Source organism: Gobius niger (genome assembly GCF_951799975.1).
Source record: "Gobius niger genome assembly, chromosome: 3".
Lineage (NCBI taxonomy): Eukaryota > Metazoa > Chordata > Actinopteri > Gobiiformes > Gobiidae > Gobius > Gobius niger.
The window spans coordinates 40,749,397-40,777,375 of NC_136854.1; the positions used below are offsets into that span (position 1 = coordinate 40,749,397).

The 27,979-nt window shown below is 42.0% G+C and overlaps 3 protein-coding genes and 1 long non-coding RNA gene across 7 annotated transcripts in view; 2 read left to right on the plus strand and 2 right to left on the minus strand.

Moving 5' to 3' along the window:
- Nucleotides 1–27,979, minus strand: part of LOC306960925 — a 247,525-nt gene that overhangs the window by 125,615 nt on the left and 93,931 nt on the right. The window lies entirely within an intron of this gene.
- On the minus strand, nucleotides 899–5,247 carry LOC306961274 (uncharacterized protein). 3 transcript variants are annotated; one of them, XM_079553967.1, is made up of 11 exons: nucleotides 4,685–5,247; nucleotides 3,867–3,990; nucleotides 3,494–3,770; nucleotides 3,140–3,416; nucleotides 2,883–3,057; nucleotides 2,708–2,784; nucleotides 2,453–2,636; nucleotides 2,088–2,336; nucleotides 1,848–2,019; nucleotides 1,360–1,508; nucleotides 899–1,113 (listed from the first exon to the last, which is right to left on the minus strand). In XM_079553967.1, the coding sequence occupies exons 1-11, from the start codon at nucleotides 4,976–4,978 to the stop codon at nucleotides 935–937; spliced, it is 2,157 nt and encodes a 718-aa protein (XP_079410093.1). In that variant the 5' UTR covers nucleotides 4,979–5,247; the 3' UTR covers nucleotides 899–934. The 3 variants fall into 3 exon arrangements, with proteins under 3 accessions (XP_079410093.1, XP_079410092.1, XP_079410094.1); XM_079553966.1 differs by having other exon boundaries at nucleotides 901–1,113; nucleotides 3,494–3,990; XM_079553968.1 differs by lacking the exon at nucleotides 4,685–5,247 and having other exon boundaries at nucleotides 901–1,113; nucleotides 2,883–3,311; nucleotides 3,692–4,158.
- LOC306960793 (interleukin enhancer-binding factor 3-like) lies at nucleotides 5,528–20,459 on the plus strand (the record flags this gene model as incomplete). Of its 2 annotated transcripts, XM_079553346.1 has the most annotated exons (19): nucleotides 5,528–5,628; nucleotides 5,704–5,809; nucleotides 5,919–6,082; nucleotides 6,174–6,348; nucleotides 9,204–9,351; nucleotides 12,350–12,441; nucleotides 12,756–12,851; nucleotides 12,933–13,044; nucleotides 13,127–13,224; nucleotides 13,292–13,397; nucleotides 13,472–13,594; nucleotides 13,670–13,860; nucleotides 13,928–14,029; nucleotides 14,112–14,243; nucleotides 14,743–14,889; nucleotides 14,968–15,091; nucleotides 15,168–15,206; nucleotides 17,153–17,449; nucleotides 20,071–20,459. In XM_079553346.1, 19 exons carry the CDS (start codon nucleotides 5,528–5,530, stop codon nucleotides 20,172–20,174), a joined length of 2,457 nt encoding a protein of 818 aa, XP_079409472.1. In that variant the 3' UTR covers nucleotides 20,175–20,459. The 2 variants fall into 2 exon arrangements, with proteins under 2 accessions (XP_079409472.1, XP_079409473.1); XM_079553347.1 differs by lacking the exon at nucleotides 15,168–15,206.
- acp5a (acid phosphatase 5a, tartrate resistant) lies at nucleotides 23,616–24,993 on the plus strand. The gene is made up of 5 exons (XM_079553210.1): nucleotides 23,616–23,770; nucleotides 23,836–24,035; nucleotides 24,103–24,227; nucleotides 24,301–24,646; nucleotides 24,715–24,993. Exons 1-5 carry the CDS (start codon nucleotides 23,683–23,685, stop codon nucleotides 24,952–24,954), a joined length of 999 nt encoding a protein of 332 aa, XP_079409336.1. The 5' UTR covers nucleotides 23,616–23,682; the 3' UTR covers nucleotides 24,955–24,993.

Genomic DNA, 27,979 nt, shown 5'->3' on the forward strand with positions numbered 1-27,979 from the left:
CTGTTTCTTATGGGTGGACTGCACCTAAGTAGTATATAGAAATGTTTTTGAAGCATAAGTAGGTGTTTGACATTCTTGTTCTGTAAAAGTAGCGTACCCTGTAAAAGAAATGATCAAATAAGATGTTGGAGACCCCTGTACTAGACCAGTGCTTCGCATAAAATCTGAATTTTAGTCAGAAATGCAGCCCTTTGCGATATCTCTGCAATCTTAATTTTTTCTAATGTGTATAACTGTATAGGCTATATGTGGTTTATTTACTTGCTCCACAAAACTGATGTTTTTGGTTTTGTTTTTATCTTTATTCCAATCATGTGTTCATCAGGTGTTCTTGTGGTAACTGTGCAACTATGCCAACTGAGGTAGAAAATCGATGCTGTCGAGAAACTCTTAAGGTCAGTGTGCTTTGTTAGTACATATTATATATTAGTACATATTGAGTAGCCTATACACAATCCTCCATAATATATTAAACATTTGTTACAGGTTACTGCTCGAATGGAGGAAGTGTCCAGTCAGCTGAAATGCATGGTGGATCACCCTGGATTTGAGCCTGTGTGTCTCAATGAGTATTCTCTGCAAAATGCAATAAATGTTTACAAAGCACAGTATGGGCCATTACATCTAAGAGGAATGGTACAGTAAGTGAAATTTTGTTTTTTTCCATTTATTGAAATACAAATTTACAAAGTTACATACTCACTGCAAACACACACACAAATTTCTACATACAAAGAAACAAAATATTTTTTTCATTGCAAACGCAGTAATTTCTCCTCTTTGTGTTTTAGTCGTTACAGATATTGTGCATACAGGTGCTTTGTTTCCTGGTGCTGGGGATATCTGGGTCGGAAAGTGCGTGTTGTCCTGCCGTCTTGTGTTGTCTTGAGAATACGGCAGGAGTTTCCAGACAATGAGGGACAGTATGTGGGCTTCAGACCGGTCCTGGATTGAAGCGGGAGACGTAAGCGGAGACCACTGTTGCCTTGTCTGGTTGTGGATACTGCGATGAGAGGGTTGGTGGGATGTGGATCTTTTCTACCTCGTCCATATACGGAGTAGGGTCAGGGAAAACTTGTTCAAAGACCAGCTCCATGATGTCGTCAACATAATCTGTAATGACAGAAAATGACTTTTGCTTAAGTGTGTTCTATTGCACTGCCATTTACAGTGGCATAAAAGGTATTTATTGTTGTTGTGTGGCTTTGGTTCAGTTGTCCTCTGCATGAGAACATCATTATGTTGTAATTTCAACTTTTTTTATGTTATTAAAATGCTGCTACAATAATGATTTAGATTTATTGAAATCAGGTTACCAAATTAACACACAGACACATTAAAAGTCCCTAAAGGACTTACTCAAGGTTGCTGGTGTTTTGATGGGCTTAGAAGTTCTTTCTCCCTTCTTGTACTTGGGGCAAGACATTCTGTACATGGGCTCTCCAGATGAAGTGGTAGCTTGCAGACGGTGAGAATTTTCATTGAAATGCATTGCTGCCAGGTAAAGCCTAGTAGAAAAGAACAGAATATATATATATATATATAGTTAAAAAGAAATTCATCTTTCAACATAATACACTTAAAAGTTATATGAAAACACAATACAAACACTGAACAAACTAAAAACACAAATACAGTGGCCCTCTCGTGTGGGTGTTGTTTACGACATTTTTCCTTGTATTTGAAACTAATAAGGTGAAATGTAAGGGGTGTGTGGCATCCTCAGTGATAAGTGATGGTTTACTGAAGGGGTTCTAAGGTTTTAGGGTCATTCTGCTTGCCTAATTTTTGTGTTTTAGAGAAAAAAGTGAATTGACCGATTATAACACATTGGCAATACTTTTTACCTGCATAACATTCCCAGGAAAGGATAGTGATTGATTTTTGGGGCAAAGAGCAGGATGATACTGTGGAAAGCTTCAACGACTGAAGTCTGCAAGTGGGGACTGAGTTTTTCAACATCCTTGAGAATCCTCTTGGATGTAAGCAGGTTCTCCAGCCGGCAGAATGCAGGTGTAGCTATAACAAATATAGATTAAACTGATTGCCTACATCAATTAAATAGTAGAAGGTAATGAATTCATCACCTGGTTTTAACCATTTCTTTTTATCCCGTGTAGTTTGCAGTGGATGTAAACACTGAGGGAATGCAGGATCATCATGTGTGTGAATGTCTGTCACATGGTTCAGAATGGAGGTCCACTTTGCTACTCTTTCCTGGGGGGTCGTTGAGGAAGCAGCTGTCCAGTAGATATGATTCTTTATACTGCGAAGCCATTTGCTCAATTCTGTGCAATCTTTGTTTTTAGCTACCTTTGCCATCTTTTTGGACAGCCCTAAAGAACAAATACATGTAAAACAGACAAGAAACTAAGTTATTACTAAGAGTAGAGTTATACATGTTTAAAAGAGTCAATATACAGCTATAATTTTATCAACATTGATTAAATACCTTTTTCTATGTGCCACACATCGTAGTAGTGGGTGATCTTGGCTTCTTCTCTCAAGTATTTTTGGACCTGAGGATGACGGTCTGTGACAATGCAGTCCAAAGGTAAATTGTGTGCATTCAAAACATCAAGACTGCGTTTCAGTCCCTCAAGCTCCATATGATAACTTCCACCCACTTCATTGCTCTGCAATAGCAATAAAAGCATGATTCAATGTGGTTTAATGTCAGATAAAATGCACTGTTATTTTTAATTACTTGAACTAGTTGTAAGTCAATGACTTTCTTGCTCCTCAGATCCATCATTGTATAACTTCCAAACTTTGCAGTGTGTCCTTTGAAGTACACAGTATGAATATTAGTAATTGCATCAATCCTGTTCTCCGAAGTTTATACAAAAATGTAAGCACAATAATGAAAGATCAGTACATACCTGGAGTGTCAGCCCTCATGTCACCACCAAGTATGGCATCTTGCGCTTTAAGCTTCTCCATTGTACCAGCCTGTGTTGACTTCCACTTGTGTATAATAGCTGGCTCTACGTAAAGTCTGGCATGCCGTCTATAGGTGTTGTACTGGAACATTTGCAGCCTCATTGCTCGGAATATCTAAGCAAACAAACATTTTCTAATATGGAAATATTCACAAATACAAATTACAACTTTGAAGCATTGAGTGTAAAGTTGGTACCTTTTCCATTTTGAAAAATGAGCCGCCATTAGAATACACAGAAACTGAAAGCTGTAGATTCCCTGCTGGAGTGCCCCCATGGAGTGGTTGACTATTCCAATTTCTTACAAAATCACAGTGTGGACATCGCTGCTCTACACACAGAAAAGTTCCAACTGTTCTGGTCCGCACCCTTGTCCCGCGTTGACACACTGGGCACACCTCAAAAAGTTCTAAGAGGCATTTTTCATATACAATATAAGTAAGCATTTTGTAGGTCGGTGTAGAAGGGTCCATGCTATAGAAAAAAACAACATGCAAACATAAACAAACAACAAGTTCCTGAAAAATATTTACTGGTATTGTTATGCTTACATGTGTTGAGTATCCTCTGTCAAAGCACTTATGGAGTCTTCAGGGTTGTAGGTTGGATCATGAGGGCTCTGTATCATTGTAGAGCTGCCTTCTAAAGAATCGACACCCACTTCGGTCTGCTCCAGACAGGGTCTCTTTATTGGTGTGATTTCTTCCTCAATATCAAACAACGGGCGTCTCTTAACTGGTGTGGAGGACAGGAAAGCATGTGTTCGCACAAAGGTAGTAGTTGAAGTGCAGACTCCAACATCTGAGCACTTTGGGGTTACCTGTGTGCCTTTGAGTAAAAAATAAAAGAGTAGTATTAGCAACACTTTAATATTAGCATATTTAAAACAATGTATAGCATGGCATTTACACCGTTTTTGCTCACCTGTACTTTTGACATGGGGTAGGAGAGTTTTCATAGAAAGCTGTGTCCCAGCTGAGCACATCTGGGGTTTTGTTTGACAGCCTTTGTCAGCAAATGTTGGTTTGTGCCTTGTTGGTTTAGCCATCTAAATAAAGTGAACGTTGATTATTTCTCTAGTTAAAACAAGCACACCAACAACACAAACGACTATCTAATCTTACCACTAAAATTGGAATTGACAATATGCTACGCTAAGAAAAGCATCTGAAACCACAGCAGCTAAATGACCATTGTCATGACACTCAACAACAGTAATAGTACAGACGGCAAAGGTAAAGTTACTGCTAAACCATGACCACCGTGTGTTTTAAGAAAGTAAAGTAAATGCAAAATAGAATTCATAACAGTACCGAATCTTTTAGATTACAGTGACAACAAATGCTGTGGTTAATCCCTTTGTTAACATTACTGACAATACTTACACACAATCTGCATGTCAAATACCATACATACTACAATAATGATAATGACTAATAATTGTAAGCTAGTCTTTCGACCTTGTTAACAAGCTAGCAAACACCAGCACCGAGCTAACGCTAGCGCCAAGCTAACGTCACGAAATGCATTTTAATCCAGTCTTTTAGGAGACAAAAACGGCTAAATGAAGTGACTAATGAAAACTTTAGTACACACTTCCATTAAATCACGTAGGCCACATCATCAAGGAGCTAAAACGAGCACACAGCGCTAACATATGACGACGGTGCAACTGCTAATGCTAACAAAACAATGACAGAGACGTCTGATCATCATACTTTTTAGCGTTATTTACAGCTTACCGAAGTGCTCTGTTCGTCATCTCCATAGATGGAAGGAATTGAGCCCTCAGTCAGACGAAGTCTTTCGGCAAATCCTTCTTTATACTGGCGGAGGTTGGTGAAGCAGTCATCCTTGAAGTGCTTCGCGCACACAAAAATGACTTTACCCACAGATGTGGGTACATTTCCGCGAAAAATAAAACTCAACCAGGCACTTCGAAGAGGTTCTGGTGTTGGGAGACGGTGTAATGAAGCATGTGGGTCACTACATCCAACAACCGAACATTTTGACTTATCGTCTCGTAACTTCGGCATCCTTGAGCTTGGACTACAAAATCGAAGCGAGGAAAAAAAATGGCGGATTGCTCGAAGTGTTGGGCCGGGAGTCGATATCCTAATTTGGCAGTTCCGCTGCAAATACTGTGACGTAATTGTTCAAAAAACGTAATAGAGAGTAGAAAAATCGGAACAGATTGCAAAATATGACCAAAACAGAATATAAAGATATCAATGGAGTATCTGAAGAGACTAATTTCAACTTTTCTGTACTTCTAAACACTCCAAACACACAACAAAATGCATTTAAAGGCTAAAAAAGTGGATTTAGCATGATATGTCCCCTTTAACGGTTGTGGACAGAAAGTGGGAAAAACAAACAGTAAAGTGAACAGCTGAATGGTGCGGACGCATGTGACCCACAGCCAGTCGCTAAACCGGACATTTGCTTCCCCCTTCTAAAAGTGATCAGGGGGAATCCCGATCACAGATATCAGAGACCAAAATGGCCTCCGCTTTTTCAGAACGCTCCTCATACCTCACTGTTGCGTAATGTCTTGTTTATTTTGTACTTTGCCAGGAGGAAGCATGGCCGCTCAGTGGGACGAGCGCGAGGCGTATGAAGAGCTGCTGTACTGGGACGACCTGATTCAGAAGGGGCACCGTCTGCACCCGCACGACTACGACAGGTGCGCATCACACACACAGTCACTCTTCAGTATTAAAAAAACGATTTTGTTTCATTGCGATTGTGCCTTTTCCAGATACGAAGAGTTGCGATACTGGTATGATTGTCTTTGCTATGAAGATGACCTGAGACAATACCATGACTACATTGCTGCTATGGAGCATATGGAAGGTCAGCATGAGGTATGGATCTGCTTATTCTCGCTAACAAATAGTGGATTTTGCCTTTGTAGTTTATTGTCGTGGTTGTATTTATCAAACCCTGCTGAAAAACGTACTATTTTCTCTAAAGCAAGCGGCTCCTCAGACATGTCCTCGCCCTTATGACCGTCACGTGATGGCAAAACACTCCGATATTTATCCTACGGCTCGGCTCCTCGATGCGGTCCAGATTATTATCTCCCATGCGGAACACGCTCTCAAGTCTGTTTCTGATCAAATGGATGCTGCTACAAGGTGTGTCTCGTCTTCAGTTTCATTCACAAACTGCACATGAAGATGGAAAGTGTCTTTATGGGAATAACATGTTTCTTTTATATCCTCTCAGTGACTTCAGTGATGAACAAGGCCGTGTTTTACGTGGGGTGATGAGGGTTGGGTTAGTCGCCAAAGGACTGATACTGAAGGGCGACACAGACCTGGAGCTGGTCCTGCTTTCATCAAAGAAGCCCACAGCCCCTCTTCTCAAAGAAGTGACTGAAAAACTCGCAGTAGAATTGGAGGTACAACTATATGAATCGTTTCTTTAATAGGGTTGGGTACCATTACTTTTATTCATGATACTTGATTTTTTTGACAACGATACCTGAATGATACTTTTTTCAATACCTTTACTAAAATATTTTTCATCTAGAACCAGAAAACAGAACAATGATCAGGGTTTCCACAGAGTATTACAGCAGTGCTAAGTAACTCTTGCCCCTAGAGGCCATAAGTGCAACTGCAGGTGTCGTAGCAAGTTGCGATTTTATTTACTTATTAATTGTCCGTGAGAGTAAATACTACGCAGACAGAAAAGGCGAAGGGAGAGAGAGATATTGTACATCCAATTACACAATTGAAATAATTTGTTTTCACTCAAACTTGGCTGTAAATACTGTTTAAGCCAGGGGTGTCCAAACTTTTTTTCATGGGGGGCCGCATACTGAAGCGTACACAGGGTGAAGGGCCATAGATCGGTGGTTAGTGCCGCAAAACCTTTGACTAGCAGAGGTTTAAATTGAGCCCCACACCTTTATTTATGCTCAAAACCGTAAAAAGGTTAATTGTTTGGTTATAATTGTGTAGAATTATTACATTTCAAATAAAAAGGACTATCTCTGATGATGTGTCCCGATTCAAGAAGGCAGAGGGGCCACCAAAAATTGCACTTTGGACACCCCTGGTTTAAGTGGTGCTAGCCCGCAGTTAGCTTTGCCTGTTAGCTTCTTCTTCGTGATTCCATTTGTGTGTATTGGTGGCCCCGGTCCGGTGGCAAGTTGCAATTGTGGTTTTCTGGCCAGAGACACCAGGGGGAGATGAAAGACCCTCCAATCATCCCATTAACACTTGTATTACCCCCAGAGGGTTTTATTAAGGTGGCGGTTCCAGGAGGGGTCAACAAACACCCCCTTCTGTAAAATATAATTAGCATTTTTAATAATTTAATGGGATGATTTGAGGGTCTTTCATCTCCCCCTGGTGTCTCTGGCCAGAAATATAGTATTTAGGCATTAAAAAGCTTTCATCTTAGAATAAATAAAACACTATTTCTTTTAAATTTGTTTCATTGATTTGAGCAGACATTTTAGCGAAATGTTTTCTTCTTCCTAAGGGGAGCGTAACAGAAATATTTGAGAAGTACCGCGTTAAACGATACGAGTTTGGTATCGGGGAGAAAAGTTTAGGTTCTACCGGTTGAAAGCAGGTACCGAAAAATTCTCCACATTTTTGTCAAATTTTCCCCCTATTTTTCAAAAATGATGCCAAATGTTTGCTCCATTTTTTTTTACATAATGTTTGCTTATTTTTGTCCCAATTATTTTCTCATTCTTCATTTCCCCCCCCTTTTTATTTCTCCGTATTTTTCTCACAGTTTCTCCCAATTATCCCCAAAATTATTTCCAATTTTTAGACCCAATATTGTAAAGTTGCAGATCTTCCACACATGATTGTTCTGTTTTCTGGCTCGATGACAAATATTATAGAATAGGTATCAAGCAGCAGGGCTCAAGACTAACTTTTATTTTAGTAGCGCTGGCGCTACCAACTTTTTCATTTGGTCGCACAGACAATATTTTGGTCGCACAGACTCGAGACACAATATCAAAATTCACCATTTTAATAAATTAAAACAAGGACAGTTATAAACATGTTCGAAATAACTTATAATTGATCCTAACAATGATTAAAATAGTGTTAAAACTTTTTTTTAAATAATAGTGATTTTATCTAGTTTTATTATATATATTTTTTGCATTGTTCTGCTTTAATTTTGTGTTTTCAATCCATTATTATTCATCTTCCTTGACAATTGTTTGTCTCTTTCTTTCCAAATCTGCAATATCACTGTCACTTGCAGGATATTCACTTATAAAATTATGTATTACTGCCAATCAAGACGTATTAATCACAGGCAAAAAGTACCTGTTTTAGCCTAAAGCCTAAATAAAATACAGGAGCTCAATCTGCTGCGGCTGAGGGAGGGCGGGTCATAACAGCAGCTGTTAGCTCTCCGTTCGCTTCATGTTAGCTCTCCGTTAGCTTTACGTTAGCTCTCCGTTAGCTTTACGTTTGCGCTCTAAAACAAGCTTTTTCTGACCGCGAGGAGATCAGAGCGAGCTCAGGTAGGAACATAAACCGCTGAGCTCTTTCTGCTCCTGTCTCCTCCTCTCGTGCGCGCGCTTCTGTCTGACCTGCGCTCGTGAGCTCGCTGCTCGGGTGCAGCGCTACCGCCCCAAAAAGGCGAACATAAAAGTGAAAATAGATTCTTCTTTGGGGAATAAGCTGTCGGAAAGTGCGCATTGGCAGAACATAATAGAAGGTTAATTCATGTCGGGACACGTGGCTTCTGTTGCTGTCTGTATTTCACCTGTCCCTCGGACAAACAGGGAGAGCGGGGCACTTGCCTGGACAAAACGTTTAGCCTAAACTACCAGCTGACTTCTTCAATAATAGTGGAAGCTTGGGTGGTGGGTGCGTGCGTGTTTGTGCAGTGTGTGTGTGTTCTCAGAGGAGTGCTCTGGAGACGCTGTTTATAATGTTATTTGCAGCACTCCTCTTAAAGTCTATTAGACTTTCTTTATTTTTTTTGCTCGCACAGATGCCACCACTTATTTTTTTTACTCGCACATTCTCTAAAAATAGAATGTGCCCTGACGCATATGCGACCCTGAAAATAGTCGCATATGCGAGCATTTTGGTCGCAGTCTAGAACCCTGAGCAGTATTGTTCAGGTATCGGTATTGAAAACAAAGTATCGTTAAAATACTGGTATGGAACAAATTCAACAATACCCAGCCCTAATCTTTAAAGTCTTTCTGTGTTTGTATTTCTATTTTTAAGACTGTATTTTGTAACTTTCACCTTAATTGTGTAGGCAATCTCTCCAGGCATGTACACGATCGCTGATAATCCTGGAGACGCCGCTATTGTCGTCCAAAGCACCTCCAAGCCGACCCTGACCCTCCAGGTCTATTTGACGTCGCCTCTCGTCAGGGCGAGCACCAGCGCCGAGGCCAATGATGGTACGTCCAAACTGCTTCTTCTGTGTGATCTAAAGGCTCACCTCCACTGATACGGGACGTCCGCTGAGCTCTAACTACGAAGCTCTCTCTCTTCTGTGGTCTGTCAACTGTGCAGTGGACGTTTTGCCTTATCAAAACTGACCATTTATTGGCCTGAGAGATGTCGGCGATATAATCCTGGTTTTGTAAGCATAAAAAATTTAATAGTGTAGCGCGAATAAGCTTATTTTCATTTAGCTTTGACACCATCTGCAGCAAAACTGATCATTTTGGCACACACTAGTATAGTCTTTGCTCCTTTTTTTTTTTTAAACTTCTTTTTCTCTTCACCTTAGCATCATAGTTAGCCTGAGCTTGTTATTTTGACTTTTGTTTTTATTGATTTATTATTCAGTTGCCGTAATTTCCGGACTATAAGCCGCTACTTATCTCCAAAAGCAGTTATTTCTGATGAAAGAACTCTGACGTGACAAACGAGACGCAATAGCAGCTCCAAATACAAACATAAAGTTGTGGAGATGTGGCAGAACTCACGCAGTTCCTTTTTGGACGTACCTCACTCATCTGGACAATAACTTGTAACAATAACAACTAATAAACTATTGGCCAGTGCGGAGGGGGCTTGAGCACCTGCCATACCCCTGAAGTGCCCTTTTCCCTCCATACTTTTTAATTTATTTGTATTATAGGTTGTTTATCCAAAGCTGTGCCACGGTCATTACCTTTGGTTTTGTCCCAATAAGCCTTATTAGCCTATACTAATCAACTAATTCCACTATCCCACCCACAGGCCCTTCAGCTGAGAGAGGAGGAAGTGAGAGCACTGGTCATCTCCTGCTTAACTATCTTTCTATCTAGCTTCAGATCGCTCTTTATTTTTTATCAGTCGGCCTCATATACGCGAACCAGTAAGGTCAACAAGGCGACAGTTTTGTACGATCTAAAAATAAACCTTGTGTCAGACGCGAGTGCCGTATGTGAAACTCTCAGCCAGACATTCTCAATAGTCGATGTCCTTTTTCAGCCGCAGCTCAGTGAAGTGAGTGAAATGAGGGAGACAGTTGTGAAAGTCTGTGTCTGTAGGGGCGCTGCTAAAACACTGGGGCAGATGCTTTTGATTTTTTAAGCCCCTGCCCCGTTGTAGCTCTCTGCACAGCCCTGTTCCTCTACCTCTGTCTGCGGTGTTTACTGCACACCGGGCCGGGGCAGCAGGGTAAATGCGATTAATTCTCTCACCGGGCCGTGTGCACAGACATCCATGTGGGACAGCTCTAAACGCGGACCACTTTCCTGCGGAGGTGTCGCTGTGCGGCGGCGCTTTGGTTTGACTGAACCATAGACATGATATTAAAGGGGGGGTATTATGCAAAATCTACTTTTTCAAGCTTTACATCATGTTATTATGTCATTCCCTCATTAAAAACATGCCTGAAGTGTTGCCTTGGCACATTCACGTATTTTTGAGTAATCTGTAAAAACTCTGATGGCGGCCATTTTAGGGATAGGTTTGCCTGAGTCCTCCTAGGAACGCCCCCACCTCCTGGAGACGCCTCCGAGCTTTCGTCACCAGCCACTGCTCCTCAGCAGAACCCCCTCCCCACTGATGCCACAGACAGCGTCTGTAGGGGGCGTGTCGGAAAGGGTCAGAGGTTCTTAAAGAGACAGAGGCCTATTTCAAGACATTCGCTATACAGCCATTTTGAGAGAGCAATTTCATACAAGGCAGTTATTTTAGTTTACTGCATCTACAGACCAACAGAAGGTTTGGTCATCATTGTAGTGTGATATTGACTGGTGCTATGTGATTGAAAAAAGCATAATACTCCCTTTTTAATGAACTACATCTCATCACTTCTTGCCATAATAACCACGTTCAAAGAGGAAATCATGGCACATTTACAGACTCCTCTGTAAATGCAACGTGTTCCTGTAAAGGGCATAAGGGCGAGTCGTAGCCGCACCATTAGCTCTAATGCTAACGGCCTGTCAAAGTCCAGCCCTATGCTAGATTTTTTTGGTCCCTATAATTGCACCTAACCCAGCACTATCACAGGAGGAATATCTAGCTGCAGAAACTTTTGGAGAAGTAGGCACCAGGCTTAAAAGTTGTTTTTTAACGTGTCCAAAGTGCGATTGTAGCTTTTGGAAGCTTGTTCTGTCACCCCTGTACTGCAGCGACGTCGGCCCCTTGCGTCGCGGTCGTAAACACATGGATTTAAAGAATAATATAAGCCATTTATAAACTTAAGTCCTTCACACACTTTTATAAAAGTAAATGTACCTACCTATAGGCGCCGTTCTCTTTGAATATTTGACGGTGCGCGAAGAGAAACGTCCAGTATTTCCTGTGGCTGATGGCGCTTCAAATGCGGCTTATAGACCAGTGCGGCCTATGTACAATTTATTCTTTCTTTATAATTGATGTTGGTGCGGCTCATATTCAGGTGCTCAATAGTCCGGAAATTACGATATTCAGCACAAGTACTGTAAATATTAAGGTCTACAGAGGTCGCTCACTGTGGCTCCACGCGGCTCTATGTGAGTTTGCATCAGTCAGGGATTATTTAGACGTTAGACTCTTCAGGTCAGAACCAAGGGCTCAGTTTCTCAGTTTTGCTGCACTGAGGGGAGGTCATAAACGTTTGAGTGCTTATAACTTGCTACTGATTATCTTCTAGTTTGTCAAGTTTTTAGGAAAGCTGGACCTTTGACCAATTGGATACGCTGTCTCGGGAAGGGAGAAAACAGCAAAACCAAACCCGGGGGCTGTGGAAAGGAGAAATTGTATCTCATATTAAAAGTTAACAATAAAAATAAATAAATGTATTGGTATCTTTGATTTTAAATAAAGAATAGTTCCTTTGGTTAGTGTGTAAGGAACTCGATTTCTCCTTTCCCGGCTTCCAGTTTGGTAAAAGCTGCTACTCCCTGAGCTTCAAGACAGAGCCAAGCCCTTGGTCAAACTGTACCTTTTCTTCTTACTCCACCTCGTCAATAGAAACGCAAACGGTCAGCGATCCGCCCGACGTTCTGGACAGGCAGAAATGCCTTACTGCCTTGGCATCCCTTCGTCATGCCAAGTGGTTCCAGGTTTGCATTCACGTCCTTATTTGTTCGTAAGATTGTCTAGTCTTTAAAATTATTCACTCCTCTTCATATCGCTATATTTACATGATTGATCAATATTTCCTTAAAACCAATACCAAAGATGATTCTGTCTCATTGGTAAGAAAATGAACAATTTTCCATTTATTAGAAAGTCGACTTGAACCATCTCAGAACCAACCCCAGTTTTCATTTTGTATATTGCAAACTGGAGTTGATTTTGTGATCTGTTCATTAACTTGTTTGTTTTTTGTTAATGAATCTGCAACACTTGTCTTTTAACTGTATTTCCTCCACAGGCTAAAGTCAATCAGCTGAGCTCTGCTCTTGTTGTGATCCGGATCTTGAGGGACTTGTGTAAACGTGTCCCTATCTGGCAGCCGCTCTCCGGATGGGTAAGGGTTTGCTCCTACGTAGCCATTTCCAGGTTCTTGTGAATGTGACATACTTAGTTTATAAGCTGTATGTTTTTTTAGCCGCTTGAGCTGCTGGTGGAGAAATCCATTGTGACGTCTGAGAGGCCGCTGGGAGCAGGCGAGGCCTTACGTAGAGTCTTTGAATCCATCTCGTCTGGGCTGCTTTTACAAGGTAGTGCCCGGCTCCTTCTATAGCTGTATCTAATGCATAATCAACCCTAAAATAATCTTAACAAACTTGTTTTTGTACAAAGATGGTCCTGGAATTAAAGACCCATGTGAGAAAGATCCAATGGACGCCATCGAACATTTGTCTCTGCAGCAGCGTGAAGACATCACACAGAACGCACAGGTAGCATTTAATGGACCAAAACACAAGCACATGCTATGGAGGCATTCATTCCTATTGTCTTCTCCAGCGTATTCTGAGACAGTGGGCATTTGGACAAATGCACAAGGTTCTGGGAATGAGTGCAAAGCCCAAAAAGCCACAGAAACCAGAGGCCGCCTCTGCAAATGCTTCAGGTACCAGGGTTTACCTCTGAGGGTCTTTGCTTCGACTGAAACAACACAATAACAAACTTCACTGTGTTTTACAGCACAGGGACCACGGTTTTTCCCACCAGCCAAGAGACCTTTTTCAGCCGTGGATAAGGCAGAAGAACAGTCACTTCTAAACAGCAAGCAGCGCAAGTTCCAGAAGCACTTTCAGAGAAAACCATGTTCGTATCAGTGATCGGGTGTTTTTGTGAAGGCGATTGTTCGGCCGCTAATGTTTCTCCACTTTGCTCTCTCAGTCAGCGACGACATTAACATGAACGCTGTGATGCGTCTGAATCAGTACAGGCCGGGCCTGGCATATCGCCTCACGTCTCAGACCGGGCCTGTGCACGAGCCCGTGTTCACGATGGCTGTGGACTTCAATGGGAAAACCTATGAAGCTACAGGCCCTTCCAAACGATCAGCCAAGATCAACGTAGCCACCAAGGTAATGTCACCCGAGTACTTCCAAGTATCTTTGCTGCAGTAAGACATTGCAGACTTAACTTTTACAGGTCTTGCATGATCTTGGTCTTTCAACTGGTTCAACAGAATCTAATAATTCTAACGGAGGGCAGGAAGCGGGAAAAGCGTCTGCCACAGCTGCATCAGAAGAGGTGTGTGAATCTCCTTTTATCGTGATCCGTGTAGCGACGTTCACCTTCACAGGAACACAACATCTCTGCTGTGTTTCTGCAGGGAGGCCTCGGCCCCTTATTGACCAAAAACGGGAAAAATCCAGTGATGGAGTTAAATGAAAAGCGGCGCAGTCTGAGGTATGAGCTCTCTGCTGAGACGGGGGGCTCACACGAGAAGTGCTTCGTCATTCAGGTCAGTGACATTCGTATCGACTTTATGATGTAATTCATGGCAGGTCATCGTGTAAAGCAATTTAATACTTGTTAATTTGTTCTTCTAAATAATAATAAAAATAAGGGCCCAATTGATATGGATTTTTGATATGAAGGGGGTTGGCCGATATTTTAAGTATTAAGTATTTACCTTGAATCGAATAGGCACAAGCTAAACTCTGGTTACCGACAAGGGTTTTACATCACAGCCCATCTTCTTATCAAAGCATTGAACTAAACCTGGTCCAGAGCAGGTTTTGACCTAAGAGCCTGTTTCCATGGAGATCTACACTGAGAGAAAGTTATCCAGTTTTGTAGTACCGCAAAAGCACCTCTAATCCAGCTCCGTAGTTTAGCCTCTGCCTGGAAATGCTTTGTACAGTGGCTTAACTTCTTTTATCTTGTATTATCAGTTTTTGAATAATTAATGAAGTTTACTTTAGTGGCACAGGCGTCATGTTTCCTTTATGGCTCTTTAGGTGGAGGTCGATGGACAAAAGTTCAAAGGAAGTGGCTCTAACAAGAAGGAGGCGAAGGCCCGCGCGGCTCTGGCGGCTCTGGAGAGCTTATTCCCCGAAGATCATTCTAAATTTTTTCAGAAGAAAAAGGTTACCTACACTGACATGGTAGGGCTGTATCTACACAGCATAGACCTTGATCTGGATGAAATGGACGAATAATCGTTTCATGATTCTTATTATCAGCACATCCCGGGCTTCGGCACAATCCGAGGGATTCCCACTGACTCGGGCTCCCGGGGAAGAGGCCGAGGTCGCGGCAGAGGCAGAGACCGAGACAAGCCGACCTCCGGCCCCACCTACAACAAAAGTAAGGAACAAACTCTTAACACAAGCCACTACACTCTTTGGACGTCTTTGACTTTTCTTCTTCCTGTTTTTAAAAGCCAACTTCAACTATGAGAGCAGCTCTGGCTCAAGCTATCGTACGTCTCTTTGCTCATTTAAACCATGTTGCTGTAGTTGCATTAATCAGGCATAACATAATGTTATGACCAACATATTGATTAAATTCCACATGCAACGAATTATCTTAATCAGCCATCAACAGTTTAAACATTTATGCAAGGTTTTTTTTTTTTTTTACTTAGCCTGTTGTGCTACAGAAATGTGTCTGTCGATTGAATCCTCAGCTGCAGGGTCAACATTTTTCCTCTTTTTTAATGCTGTCTTTTGCCGCAACAAGCTCAATAGATTTGAGAAAATTATAAGCCAGTTTCTAACCACGTTCTCTGCTTCAAACTATACGTCTGCAAAAATATTTACTGAAGGGTAAAGTTAACACATTTTTACTCGAGCAGAAGTAAAGGGTAGTTGTCAGGGAGGGAAGGTTAGGTGTAGTGGAAGAGCCCAGTCGTGAAGCTCCAGAGGTAATTTAATGAAGGTTTGATTTATATAAAACCTTACAACATGGGTCTAAATATGTGAAAAGATTAATCTAATCTGATGTATAAACCTCTTCACACAATAGAAATACATCGGATAATGTCGCCATCTAGTGGTGACCAAAGATATTGCAATGATGGATGGTAACCCACAGGTACCGTTTTCCTGCGTTACTAAGTGGCCACTTTCATGAAGTAGCTACAAACTGCTTAATAACACTTTTTAGGTTTTCTGGTGAGAAAAGTCCACAGTGAAAACCTTCCTAACAATTGATCCTGGACGACGACACAACCTCTTGCTTCACGTCTCCGTCCAGTTTTTCTGATAATGGACACCTCGTTGTGCATAATCCCGCTTACACCATGGTCCCACAAACTGAAGCTGTTCATTGGGGCCTGTTTGCTTATTTCTTTTAAGTCCAGGGCAGGAGTTATTTCACTTTCTAATCAGTTTTACCTGAAGCTCATTCCAGCTCAATTGTTGTTGTTTGTTTTTGTTGCTGGGCTCGGTGTACATTATCACTTTATAACGGACACCCTCCAGCCAATCAGAATGGAGTATTCACCCACACCATGGTATAAGCGTCAATAAAGATTGAGCCTGGCACTATTTTATTTGTTTGGTGGTTCGGTCGTTTGACTGGGCGTCAAGTGAGAGACAAATATCCACTGCATAATGCACTTTTAAGTCGGGCTCACTCCTTATTGAGCTAAGCCAGCGCTATGTGGCTCTGCCGCATTTATATTACTCTGAGAAAAGACAGTTTTTATGATTTACAGGTTATATAGATTTCCTCTCTTACCCATGAAAAGAAGTTTTATCCTGGTAAATAAAGGTCAAAGAAAAAGAAAGATATAGATATAGATATAGATATAGACTCATGACATGCAAACTGACATGTCAAGCCTTTGTTTTGGTTTTTACAAGCTGAGCCATAATAACCAAAACTCTAACAATTAATTAATTGATATATCTCACTTTGCAAAAAAAAGATTAGAATATTGTGAAAGGGACTATATCATTGGCTCAACGTGTCTCCTTTTCATCAGCTAATACATTCAAAACCCCTTTCAAAGGGTCCCTGAGACTTTAAATGCACTCTCAGTGGTTCAGTAGAATTCACCATCATGGGACAGACTGCTGACCTGACAGTTGTGCTGAAAACCATCACTGACAAAAGCCTCAAAAGGTCATAGCAAGGAAAAGGAAAAGTGTGAAAGACAAAGGTTTACAAGCTGAAGGGACGAGCACAGTCTGGAGAGGACTGTCAGGAAAAGGCCATTCAAAAGTGTGGGAGACCTTCACAAGGATTACAATGAAGTGCCCGGCCCTACTGGAGAGTGTCCCGTTGATTGACTGAGGCGGCGCTGCCTCCAGAACACTTTTGTATCACCTGTCCATGGTCATCATGTTATGCCTGATTGGTGTGTTTATACTTATCCGTCCTGAATACTTCTGTTTTAACTCCTAGTGCCTCATTTTACAGATAAACTCTTTGCGAGCAGTGACGGCAACGCGACAGACGGCAGTGCCTCTTATGGAACATTTTACCCTGAAACCACTACATACTCCGCCGCACCTGCCGCCAGCACAGACTCAACCACCACTACCACTTCACAGCCCAATTACACGGCGATGCCCCCCCCTGCGGACCAGCAGAGCCCCTACAGCTACGGCTACGGAGAGGAGAAGAAGAAGATGCTCACCCAAGACCAGAACTACTCCATGTACTCCACAGCGTACCCCAGCTCAGTGACGGGAGGGCAGGCGTACAGCACTTATGGTAAGGACTATAGACATGTCACGACCTTGTAACTATCAAATACTGTAGTAACACAGGTAGTAATGGGAAGCACAACTTCATCCATCATGCTGCCATAAAGTTGGGACTGGTTTTATGATTACCACGATTATTAAAGGACGCGCTAGATTAACTGTAAGAATTTTCGTACCGCTGAAATCGCTCATGCCGATGTACTGGCCTTTGCACAACCAGTAGTTGAGCAAGGCAGAATGACACTCTCCTCCACAGCTAAGTGGTCCACAACTGGCTCAGGATGCAAACAAAAGGCTCACCCCCGGCTCACATTAAATCTGGTTAAGGTCCGGTACGGCATCCGCGAACTTAGAATGTCATTAAAACCAATGTTGCAGACTCACGCTGCTCCGCGAAGTCCGGGTCCGGCTACCGAGGCCATCCGGCGTCAACGGAAAGAATCCACAAGAAGTCTATTTTTGCCGGACGCCGGAGCCCCAGCGGATCAAACTGACAGAAAAAAACACGAGCCAAGCAGGAAGTCAGGCCTCGTGAGGGAAGAAGATCCGGTGTATTTCAAAATAAAATCGGTTTGCTCGCTACTTATTTGGTCTCGTTTACCACCTGTACACGCGCGTAACGTCGTAAATGTAAACGTTTCTCCATTACCAGTGACACGGGGGCAGTAGTGTGTTAAAGCATCCACTTCACTGGGGAGAGTCGTTGTTCTGGCAAATGCGGCTTTTGTTTACAAAAACTACGTATATACGGGGCTAATCATCACGTGAACTCGCTCCAAGCGGGAAACCCACGTGCACTTCTGTTCTTGCGAGTGCCGTTTCTGTGCCTGTCTGGCTCCGGGGCCGGCGGAGCCACAGTGTCAGCCGGACTCACTGTCAGTGGTAGTTTGGGGCAAACCCGGACCGGATCAGGACCAAACCCGGACCGGACCCCGACCGTAGTTAATGTGAGCCGGGGGTAATGCTCTTCTGCTTAGCGTAATAAACCAAAGGGAAAGCAAAAGCACATTGTTAGCACTCTACAGCTAAATCCCCAAAACATTGCTGTAGCACCCCCTTGTGGCCTCTTCCGACCTCCCAAGAACGGCTTAAAAGCCTGGCTCCAAAGAGTTTTTCTTTTTCTAAAAAATACTTTGACCCATGTGACAACGCTGGGGTAGGTGAAATATTTTCAACCACGCTGGTTTTTGTTTATTAGCCAGAAATTTGGAAGCATTTTCAGTACAGTGACCGGCTCTAGAGCCTGTCATCAAGGCTCTGGAGCTCTGTGGAGGCTCCGCCCGCCCCGTGAGTGCAGGGCTTCCCGCCTTTTTGCCCTTTTAAGGAACAGGCTGCGTAGGAGGAGATAGAGCAGCCATTAAGGTTCACACAGGACTCGCGACCTTTTCTATAAATGGGGCTGAATAGGTATTAATCTATCTCTGATTATTATATCTATGCATAAAACCAAGGCTAGATTGGGGCCTAATAATAATAATATTATCATGATAATTATAAAGTAGTATTGTTGACATTATTTTTCCATGTATTTCTTTTAAAGGGGCTAGATGCAAGTTAGTCATTAGTCACATTTTTGAGTGCCAGTGCAGGATTTTAGAGGCAGTTGTGGTGAACAGGTCTGGCCTCATTCTACACATTAGGACATTGTTGGAACATGTAGGGGGAGGAAAATACTTAATTTTAACATTTTTAAACTCTGTATAGTCCCTTTAAAGCAAAGGAGCTTTTAAGCCTTCTATTAGTTTTAGAACATTTTACATTGTCGCGAATACAAGCGGCCGAAATGAGTTTCCTTCGCAGGGTGTCTGGGCGCACCCTTCGAGATCGGGTGAGGAGCTCAGTTACCCGGGAGGAGCTCGGAGTAGAGTCGCTGCTCCTTCACGTCGAAAGGAGCAGCTGAGGTGGCTCGGGCATCTATTCCGGATGCCTCCTGGTCGCCTCCTGCGGGAGGTGTTCCAGGCATGTCCTAGTGGGACAAGGCCTCGTGGAAGACCCAGGACACGGTGGTGGGACTATGTCTCCGAGCTGGTCTGGTGTCACCTCGGGGTCCTCCCAGAACAGCTGGAGGAGGTGTGCGTGGACCGGGAAGTTTGGGCATCTCTGCTGAGACTGCTGCCCCCGCGACCCGGCCCCGGATAAAGCGGAAGAAAATGGATGGATGAAAGGATGAACATTTTACATTTAAAAACTAAAAATATCAGTTGTTTCCTTTCTTTAGGTCGACGGTCGTGAATAATCATAATATCGCAATATTTCCTCTCACAATAATCGTGACTCAAGCATTTTAAATCATGACACCCGGACTCTCCACTGCTGCGCCCGATCGTGTACACACTGCTCTCTAAATGACGGCCCTTTTCTTCATCCAAGGGCTTTATATTTGGGAGAATTTACTACGAATATAACACAATTGAACTGGCCCAGTGGATTTTAATTGATTGAACATGTAAAGTTTCCGTATTGAGAATAAAAGTGCGGGAAACGTGTGTATGAATTCTAATAGAAAATGCAGAAACTTGTTGACTCTCTCCACATGTGTTTGGCTGAACTTTGCCCGAACACACTGAACTCGCTGAAACAATGCTCTTTAACCCGTTCAAATGACTGTTTCTGATGTTCATGTTTCAGACTGGGGGCAGCAGTCCTGGGACGGTCAGAACTACGTGTACCAGGGCTACACGGGGCCAGACCAGACCGCGTACTCCGGCTACAGCGGCACCAGTACTTATTGACCTCATTGCCACTTTTGAAACAGATTTTTGTGAAGCTCATTTCTTTTCGTCACCTTTTACCTTACTTGATGTTGGATGTAAAATAAAAGCAGGCGTTGGCTTTTTTTTCCCCCCCTGGAGAACGGCGTCACATGGATGAACGAAAGAACCCGAATCATCCCTTTCGCTTCGTAGACGCTGTGTTTTTCATAGTCAGATGGTTCTGTTACACTTTACAAATACAAGTCTGTTTAAGTTTGTATATTCACGTGTTCCAACCCTCTAAAATAAATTATTTTAGTGGAATGCTTTTGGTTCCTTTGTCTTTTTTTTTTTTTCTATTCTATCAAAATCTGTGTAGACCCAGATCTTCCGGTCTACTGGATATAATGGTTTTGTGAGAACCTGTATGTGGACAAGGAATAAGTTACGTAGAGCAGCCAAGAGTAATAAAATGTAATGACCCAAGCAATTACTCAAGTAAAAGTACCGGTACTTGGAGAAAATGTACTGTCAGTAACTGAGCGAAACCTATAGTTATCCAGAGATGTTGTTTTCTGGAGATTTTTTTTATTTTTATTCATGCAGTCCTTGTATTTGAAGAGTTTAGTGATGCTAGGCTAGTGCTAGGCTAGCGCATGTCTATGGTAACTAGTAGCCTGCATTAAAAACAGTCTGACCCAAGCACAGTGCACCTGAGGCAAATCACTTATAACACCAGACTAACCATATAAATGTCTGTGTTGACTGAATAATGTTTGAAATATCACCATTTTGCATTTAAAAGAACTTATATTTGAGCAGCATCAGCTTCCTGGTTGTAGCTACGCAGCGGCGGAGTGATCTGCTCGGTTACCGGATCTACAGTAGTTTGTTTACCTGCGGCCGACATTACAACACGTGGAATTCACAAAGGAGCTTTCTACAAATCTTATATGGCAACGTTTGGAGGACGACCCCATGATTTTGAAGAGGTTTTTAATTCAGGCTACTAGTTACCATAGACATGCACTAGCCTAGCATCACTAAACTCTTCAAATATAAGGACTGTGTAAGCCACTTTTCTGTGTTTTTGTGGCTACAAGGAAAGGAAGTACGCATGGTTTTATTGTGCTCTTATTGTGAAACAGGAAGTGAGCTCGAGAAGTGAGAAGGTCTGACTCCGAGGAGATGCCGGAGTGAATAAAAATACTTAATACTTACTTATACTCAAAGTTCATCATCTGACAGCTGATAAAAACTAATGTCCAGTTATATCCTCATAACGGCGTCCAAAAGTGGTGACGTTGGTCCACAGAAGAAAAGACTTTCAGACATAAAAAGAATATGTCAGGTTTGTGAATCCGATCGCTATGACGATGAGGTACAACATTTGGACGTTTTCATTTTGGAGATTTCTTACAAAAACGGTATTTCTCCCATAGACTTGTATCGGCTCCTGCCCTCCACCTGATATCATGACATCATCAAATAAAATATTTGATATTTTTTGTGATGTTTATAGTTTCACTTCCTTATCGGACACTGACAGGAAGTGACAGAGATAGAGGCAAACCATTTTAAACTGTTGCCGTGCCGACTGTGTAATGTGGAACTTTACCTCTATCGATGTCACTTCCTGTCAGTAGCTTAACCTCTTAACTCCCACCTGGACATGTTTTCTCCTGTTCTCCAAATTCTCCAAATGTAAAAGCTTCTTAAAAATGGCGACAAAAAACGAGAAGAAAATGAGGATGTAAATTGACAAAAATCTAGCAAAAAAGTGACAAAAATCCAGCAAAAAAATTGCAAAAAAACAGCAAAAAAGTGACAAAAAAACAGCAAAAAAGTGACAAAAATCCAGCAAAAAAGTGACAAAAATCCAGCAAAAAAGTGACAAAAATCCAGCAAAAAAGTGACAAAAATACAGCAAAACAGTGACAAAAATACAGCAAAAAAGTGACAAAAATACAGCAAAAAAGTGACAAAAATACAGCAAAAAAAGACAAAAATACAGCAAAAAAGAGACAAAAATCCAAAAAAAAAAAGACAAAAATACAGCAAAAAATGACAAAATACAGAAAACAAAATGGCAAAAATACAGAAAAAAATGACAAAAATGCATCAAAAAAGTCACAAAAATGCATCAAAAAATGTGACAAAAATCCAGCAAAAAAATGACAAAAATCCAGCAAAAAAGTCACAAAAATCCAGCAAAAAAGTCACACAAAAAAAACGCAAAAAGTGACAAAAATCCAGCAAAAAAGTGACAAAAATCCAGCAAAAAAGTGACAAAAATCCACCAAAAAAAGTGACAAAAATACAGCAAAAAAAGACAAAAATCCCCCCCAAAAAAAAAAAAATACAGCAAAAAAGTGACCAAATTCCATCAAAAAATGTGACAAAAATGCATCAAAAAACAACAAAAAAAGTAACAAAAGTGCCATAAAAAAGTGACAAAAACACATAAGGGAAATAAAAAGTGACGACAATGGCAAAGAGGAGAGAATGCATTTGGTTTTGGCGGGTGGTAAGAGGTTAAAATCGCTGCTTCCCTGAAATAAAATAATAATGATTAAATGTCACAGTAATTTATATTCAGAGTACATACACTTAATTATAAGAAGTACTGTATGATAAAACTACTCAAAGAAGTACAATTTCTTCAAAAGTTTACTCAAGTATATGTAACTGAGTATATGTAACTGAGTACTACCCGCCTCTGTATTGCAAGAATGAACTTGCCAGAGTCAGCCCTGATTAAATTACATCAAAATAAGCTGCTTTGTATTTGTCACGGCATCAGCGTCAGCATTTAATCAGTCGATGCATAAAAAAAAAATACCACACAGTAAGATGCTCAGTTTTATTTGTCAATTCAAGTAAGGCACTTCAGAACAATATGCAGAAGTCGGCATAAAGAAAAGGAACCGACCCTGTTTATTCAGCCTCAGACCTTGTTCTCTAATGTCTCCCAAAACAGAAACATAAAGCGGGAAAAGGGAAGCGCTGTGATTCATAATGCTGTGGAAAAGTCTGGACACTGGATTTAACATCCACAGAGAGTCACATGTGGCCCAGAAAACCCTTTAGTCTCGACTGAGTCAAGTCTGTGAGCAACGATCACGCCTCTGTGGTGTGGACCGCCCGATATAAAACTGGACCAGGGGAAGATGCTGCAGATCCAGACGGTCCACGAGTCAGCGCTAATCAGCCGTGAGTCGCTTTATCTTTTGTTGTGCTTTGTGTTTGTAGAGATTCTATTGATTCTCTCTAACCCTTGACCTCAAATACAAGCTGCGACATGCCCTGGTTTGTTTTCGGTCGTTTCAATGGGGATTCGTGCTGCTGCTGTAATCACATGTCGCCTGAAGTCAAAAGTGCAGCACATGGTGTTTAGTGGAGGAGGAGGTGGGAGGAGCAAAGCACTGACCACACTTTTCACTTCCTCTTCCCCTTAGTGCTGAGTTAATTTTCCTTTCAGTTATGTCGTCTGAGGTTTTGTTTTGCCACAGCTACGTGTCGAGCTAATCCACATGTTTGTTTTAAGATGGCACTTGCTGTCGTTTCCATGTTCATGGCTATCACAGTGGCCGGTTGCTTCCCCACTGCTTTCCAGGAGCTGGAGGAAACTGGTAGTAAGTATTAAATATTAACAACAGTGTTTTGCATCTTTATGTGATGATGTTTCTTTGTCTGACAGAGAACAGGACGTCCATTAAGTTTCTGGTCATTGGTGACTGGGGAGGGTTGCCCTACCCCCCGTACATCACTGGGGTGCAGAAAGCTACGGCTCGAGAGATGAGTAAAGTGGCAGAGCAGGTCGGGGCAGACTTTGTTCTGGCGCTCGGTGACAACTTCTACTACAAAGGTGTGGACAGCGTCGACTCTCCTCGATTCAAGGTGACTCTTGTGTGATTCTGTTCTGACCCAGGATCGACATGTGAATAAGAAACATGTTTTTGTGCAGGACACTTTTGAGGCTGTTTACACGGCCAAGTCATTGAGGATTCCCTGGTACGTCCTGGCCGGAAACCACGACCACGTCGGAAATGTGAAGGCGCAGATCGAGTACAGTCAGAGGTCCAACAGATGGTATGTTCACTGTTCAGACACATGTGCTTCTAAATGCCTCTGCTTTGTCAAACTAGTAATGCTTTGTGTGTAGGAAGTTTCCTGCTTTTTACTATGAACTCAACTTCCACATTCCAAACTCTCAGAAGACTCTGACCATCATCATGCTGGACACAGTGATGCTGTGTGGAAACTCGGACGACTTCTCCGACTCTCAGCCCAAAGGGCCTCTGCGGGAGGTGGATGCCAACCGTCAGCTGGTGTGGCTGCAGGAGAGGATCGCTCGCTCTCAGGCAGACTTCCTGCTGGTGGCCGGACATTATCCCGTGTGGTCTGTATCTGAACACGGGCCCACTCAGTGTCTTCTGCAGCAGGTGCATCCTCTGCTTATCAAATACAAGGCCACGGCTTACCTCTGCGGGCACGACCACAACCTGCAGGTTTGTGCTTTGCTTTTGTAGTTGCAAACGAAAGAAGTTGCATATTCACACTGTCTTTCTCTCGTCAGTACATCGAGGAGTCCGGAGTGGGGTATGTGGTCAGTGGAGCAGGGAACTTCCTGGACCCTGATGTGCGTCACTGGAACCACGTTCCCAAAGACTCCGTAAAGTTCTTCACAGGACAGGCCTCGACCCTGGGGGGGTTCGTTCATGCAGAAGTTGCACAGGACAAGATGATTCTCACCTTTTATCAGGCCAAAGGCACTTCTCTCTATCGCACTGTCCTCTCACAGAGAAAGTTTGACTAATCAACCTCATCATGGTTTAAACTCTCAAACTAAATTAAACATGTTAGGATCTGGTTCTTTTGTATCACGCGAGAACAGTTTTTGGATATAGCCAAAGCAAACACTGGAGTTAGAAGTTGTCTCAAAGATAAGGCTTTTATTGCCATTGTTCCTAGTTACAAAGCAGTATAACCAGCTGGTGACTTCAAAGAAAAAGAAGAAGTGAATTCCAGAATTCCGTTGACAGTCTCCTTTTATTCTAGTCTTGCACTCCTCTACGCAGAGAGGGTGACTGCCTATCAGTGAGTCAGTTGTTTGTGTCTATGTGTTTGTATATTATCTGTTACTTTGCGTTATGTTCAGAATGATTATGGTGTGGACCATTGTCTATCAGCTCATCTCAGTGACATGTTCTTCTTGTTGTGTAGCGTGTAAGCAAAGCATGAGTCAGAGGCTTGTTCAGATTTCGTTAGAATCCTTACAAACATCTGTTTATAGTTTTCCCTCACATTTATCCAACCATTTTCTTCCACTTATCGGTCGCCGGGTCGTGGGTCACATTGCACCAGCCCCTATGGCTCCTCCTGCAGGTGGTGGGTCCACAGAAGGACGGCCTCATGGTTCTAACCAGGCCTGTTGGTCTCTCATGAGGGGCTTCTGAACCGCTCTTTATCTGACCCGTCACCTGGGACCTGTTTGCCCTGGGAGACCCTACCAGGGGCACGAAGCCCCGACAACAGAGCTCCAGGATCATTCAGGCTCAAACCTCCACCACGTTAAGGTGGCGGCTCCAGGAGGGGCAAATACTCATCTAATGGACATTAAACATCATCTTATGACATGTACATGATCAGGAAACTACATAAAAGTATATAAATACCGTGAAGCATGTTCCACTTGGCCGTACTGTAGGCTGCCTTCACTTGACCTTGTAGTTATTTTTAATCCATTCCACTTTATTTGTAAAGAGGACAGTGTCTTCTGTGTTTTCTGTATTCAAACCATTATTAAATTAATCTGTAACAGCAACAAATGTATTAAAAAAATATATGTTCTGAGATTTTGCATGTTTATATTTTTTATGTTTATTTTTGTTATCGAATAATGCTAAGTTAAATGTCAATGCTTGGTCTCAGATAGACATGGTTTGTTAACAGAGGATTATCTGGTGATGGATTCTGACTGACTGGCAGCGACAGTAGCCGGGATGAACTCACCTGACCTCTGTGCTTTTGCAGATTTGATCAAGCACAAGTGAACCATTTCCTCAGACATATTACTTATTTGTTTCTCTTCAATACTAAATATAGTACTTATGCATGTCCACCTTAACTGTGGTGATCCGTGTTTCCGCCTTATCCAATCAGAAAGTGCTGATGTCAGGCCACGTCAGGGTAAGAACTAAGCCCGTGCCAATAAAAGGCTAGCCGAGACTTAGCTGTCACCTCAGGATAAAACACAAGGACGCAAGGGATCACTTAACCTAGTGCGACGTAAGCCTGGCCCGGGACGGCTAAAAAGCACACTTTGTTATAGTTCACCTGATGTAGAAGCAGATCTCAGTCCCACCACTTTACATTAGATGAGGAAGTTTTGACATAAAGGTTGTTTTTTTTAACTCAATGACTGAGAAAGATGTAGCACTAATAATAATAATAATGAGCATCAGCACTGTAGTGGCGCAAAAATAGATACTGGATGGTAAGTTGAATGTTTAAGGGTGCACTATGCAACGTTTTATGTGGCAAAAAAAGTTGATATTTGTGCATATTTGACCTCGTAGTGACCCAGCAGATGTATGAGTAGTTATGGCGCCTTTACTTTCCGTCTCTACATCGCTCCAGGATCAACTGCTTGGAAGGTTTTCACAGCAGATGGAGCCTCTCACCGGGAAAACCTACAAAACGATTGATCCTGGAGCGTCGTAGAGGCCACTGATGGAAAGTAAAGGTGCCATAATCACTCATGCATCCGCTGGGTCACCACATGGTCAAATATGCACAAATATCAACTTTTTTTTCCATATAAAAAGTTGCATAATGGTCCTTTAATGTTAGGAAATGGGTTTGGGCAAGTTGTTTTATCGGATTAAAACACAACTATAACATAATCTGACTCTAAGCAATAACGTCATCCCTATTTCTGGACTTATAAATGAAAAAGAAGTTATGGGGCATTGCAAAATGTTTTATAAATGTCATCAGAAAGGGTTCAAGATACATATGGGAACTAGGGCTGGGTCCGGGTCAAGTTTTTTACGATACCAGTACTTTAACGATACTTGGTTTTCGATACTGATGCCTGAACAATACTTTTTTCCGATACCTAGAACAAGAAAACAGACCGATAATGTGTGGAAGATCTGCTGATTTACAATATCAGGTTCATCTCCAATGGCAAGAAATGTGTGGGAAAATTATGGGAAAATTTGGAGAAATTGTGGCAAAAACAAAATGGTAGAGAAATGGGGCAAAAATAATAAAAATGTGGGAATACATGGGGGGTAATAGGGACAATATTAGTAATAAAAAAAATAATTAATTTGAGCTGAAACAATTTCCTAGCAGAACTAGGTAACTCATGCCCCTAGAGGCCATAATCGCCACTGCAGGTGTCGTAGCAAGTTACGTTTTTTTTACTCATTAATTGTCCGTGAGAGTAAATACTGACAGAAAAGACAAAGGAAATAATGGAAATCATTTTTTTTAGATAATTTTTTTAAATACTGTTTAAGTGGTGCTAGCCCGCAGTTAGCTTTGCCCGTTAGCCTGTTAGCTTCTTCTTCATGATTCTATTACTGGGTATACATGCTTTTCAGTCATGTGACTTTTGTTGTTGTGGCGGCCATTTTGACTATAACATGTAACAATATCTCTACTCCGAATATAAATGAAAGACAACTGATGTTTTTATGTACTCGTAATCATTTCTCAAGAATATTAAAATGGCCCCAGAGATGCACATTTATGTGAAGAAACCAGTGAGTCAGTGTTTAAAGGGGCGGTATTGTGCAAAATCAACTTTTTCAAGCTTTGCATCATGTTAT

Excerpts from the sequence above, each read along its gene's own strand:
- acp5a (XM_079553210.1), top strand. The coding sequence starts at position 23,683 with ATGGCACTTGCTGTCGTTTCCATGTTCATGGCTATCACAGTGGCCGGT. Across the intron at positions 23,771-23,835 it reads GGAGCTGGAGGAAACTGGTA|AGAACAGGACGTCCATTAAG; the intron begins GTAAGTATTAAA and ends TTTGTCTGACAG. Across the intron at positions 24,036-24,102 it reads TCGACTCTCCTCGATTCAAG|GACACTTTTGAGGCTGTTTA; the intron begins GTGACTCTTGTG and ends GTTTTTGTGCAG.
- LOC306961274 (XM_079553966.1), bottom strand. The coding sequence starts at position 4,978 with ATGCCGAAGTTACGAGACGATAAGTCAAAATGTTCGGTTGTTGGATGT. Across the intron at positions 3,058-3,139 it reads CATTTTTCAAAATGGAAAAG|ATATTCCGAGCAATGAGGCT; the intron begins GTACCAACTTTA and ends TTGTTTGCTTAG. Across the intron at positions 2,020-2,087 it reads AAAGAAATGGTTAAAACCAG|CTACACCTGCATTCTGCCGG; the intron begins GTGATGAATTCA and ends TATTTGTTATAG.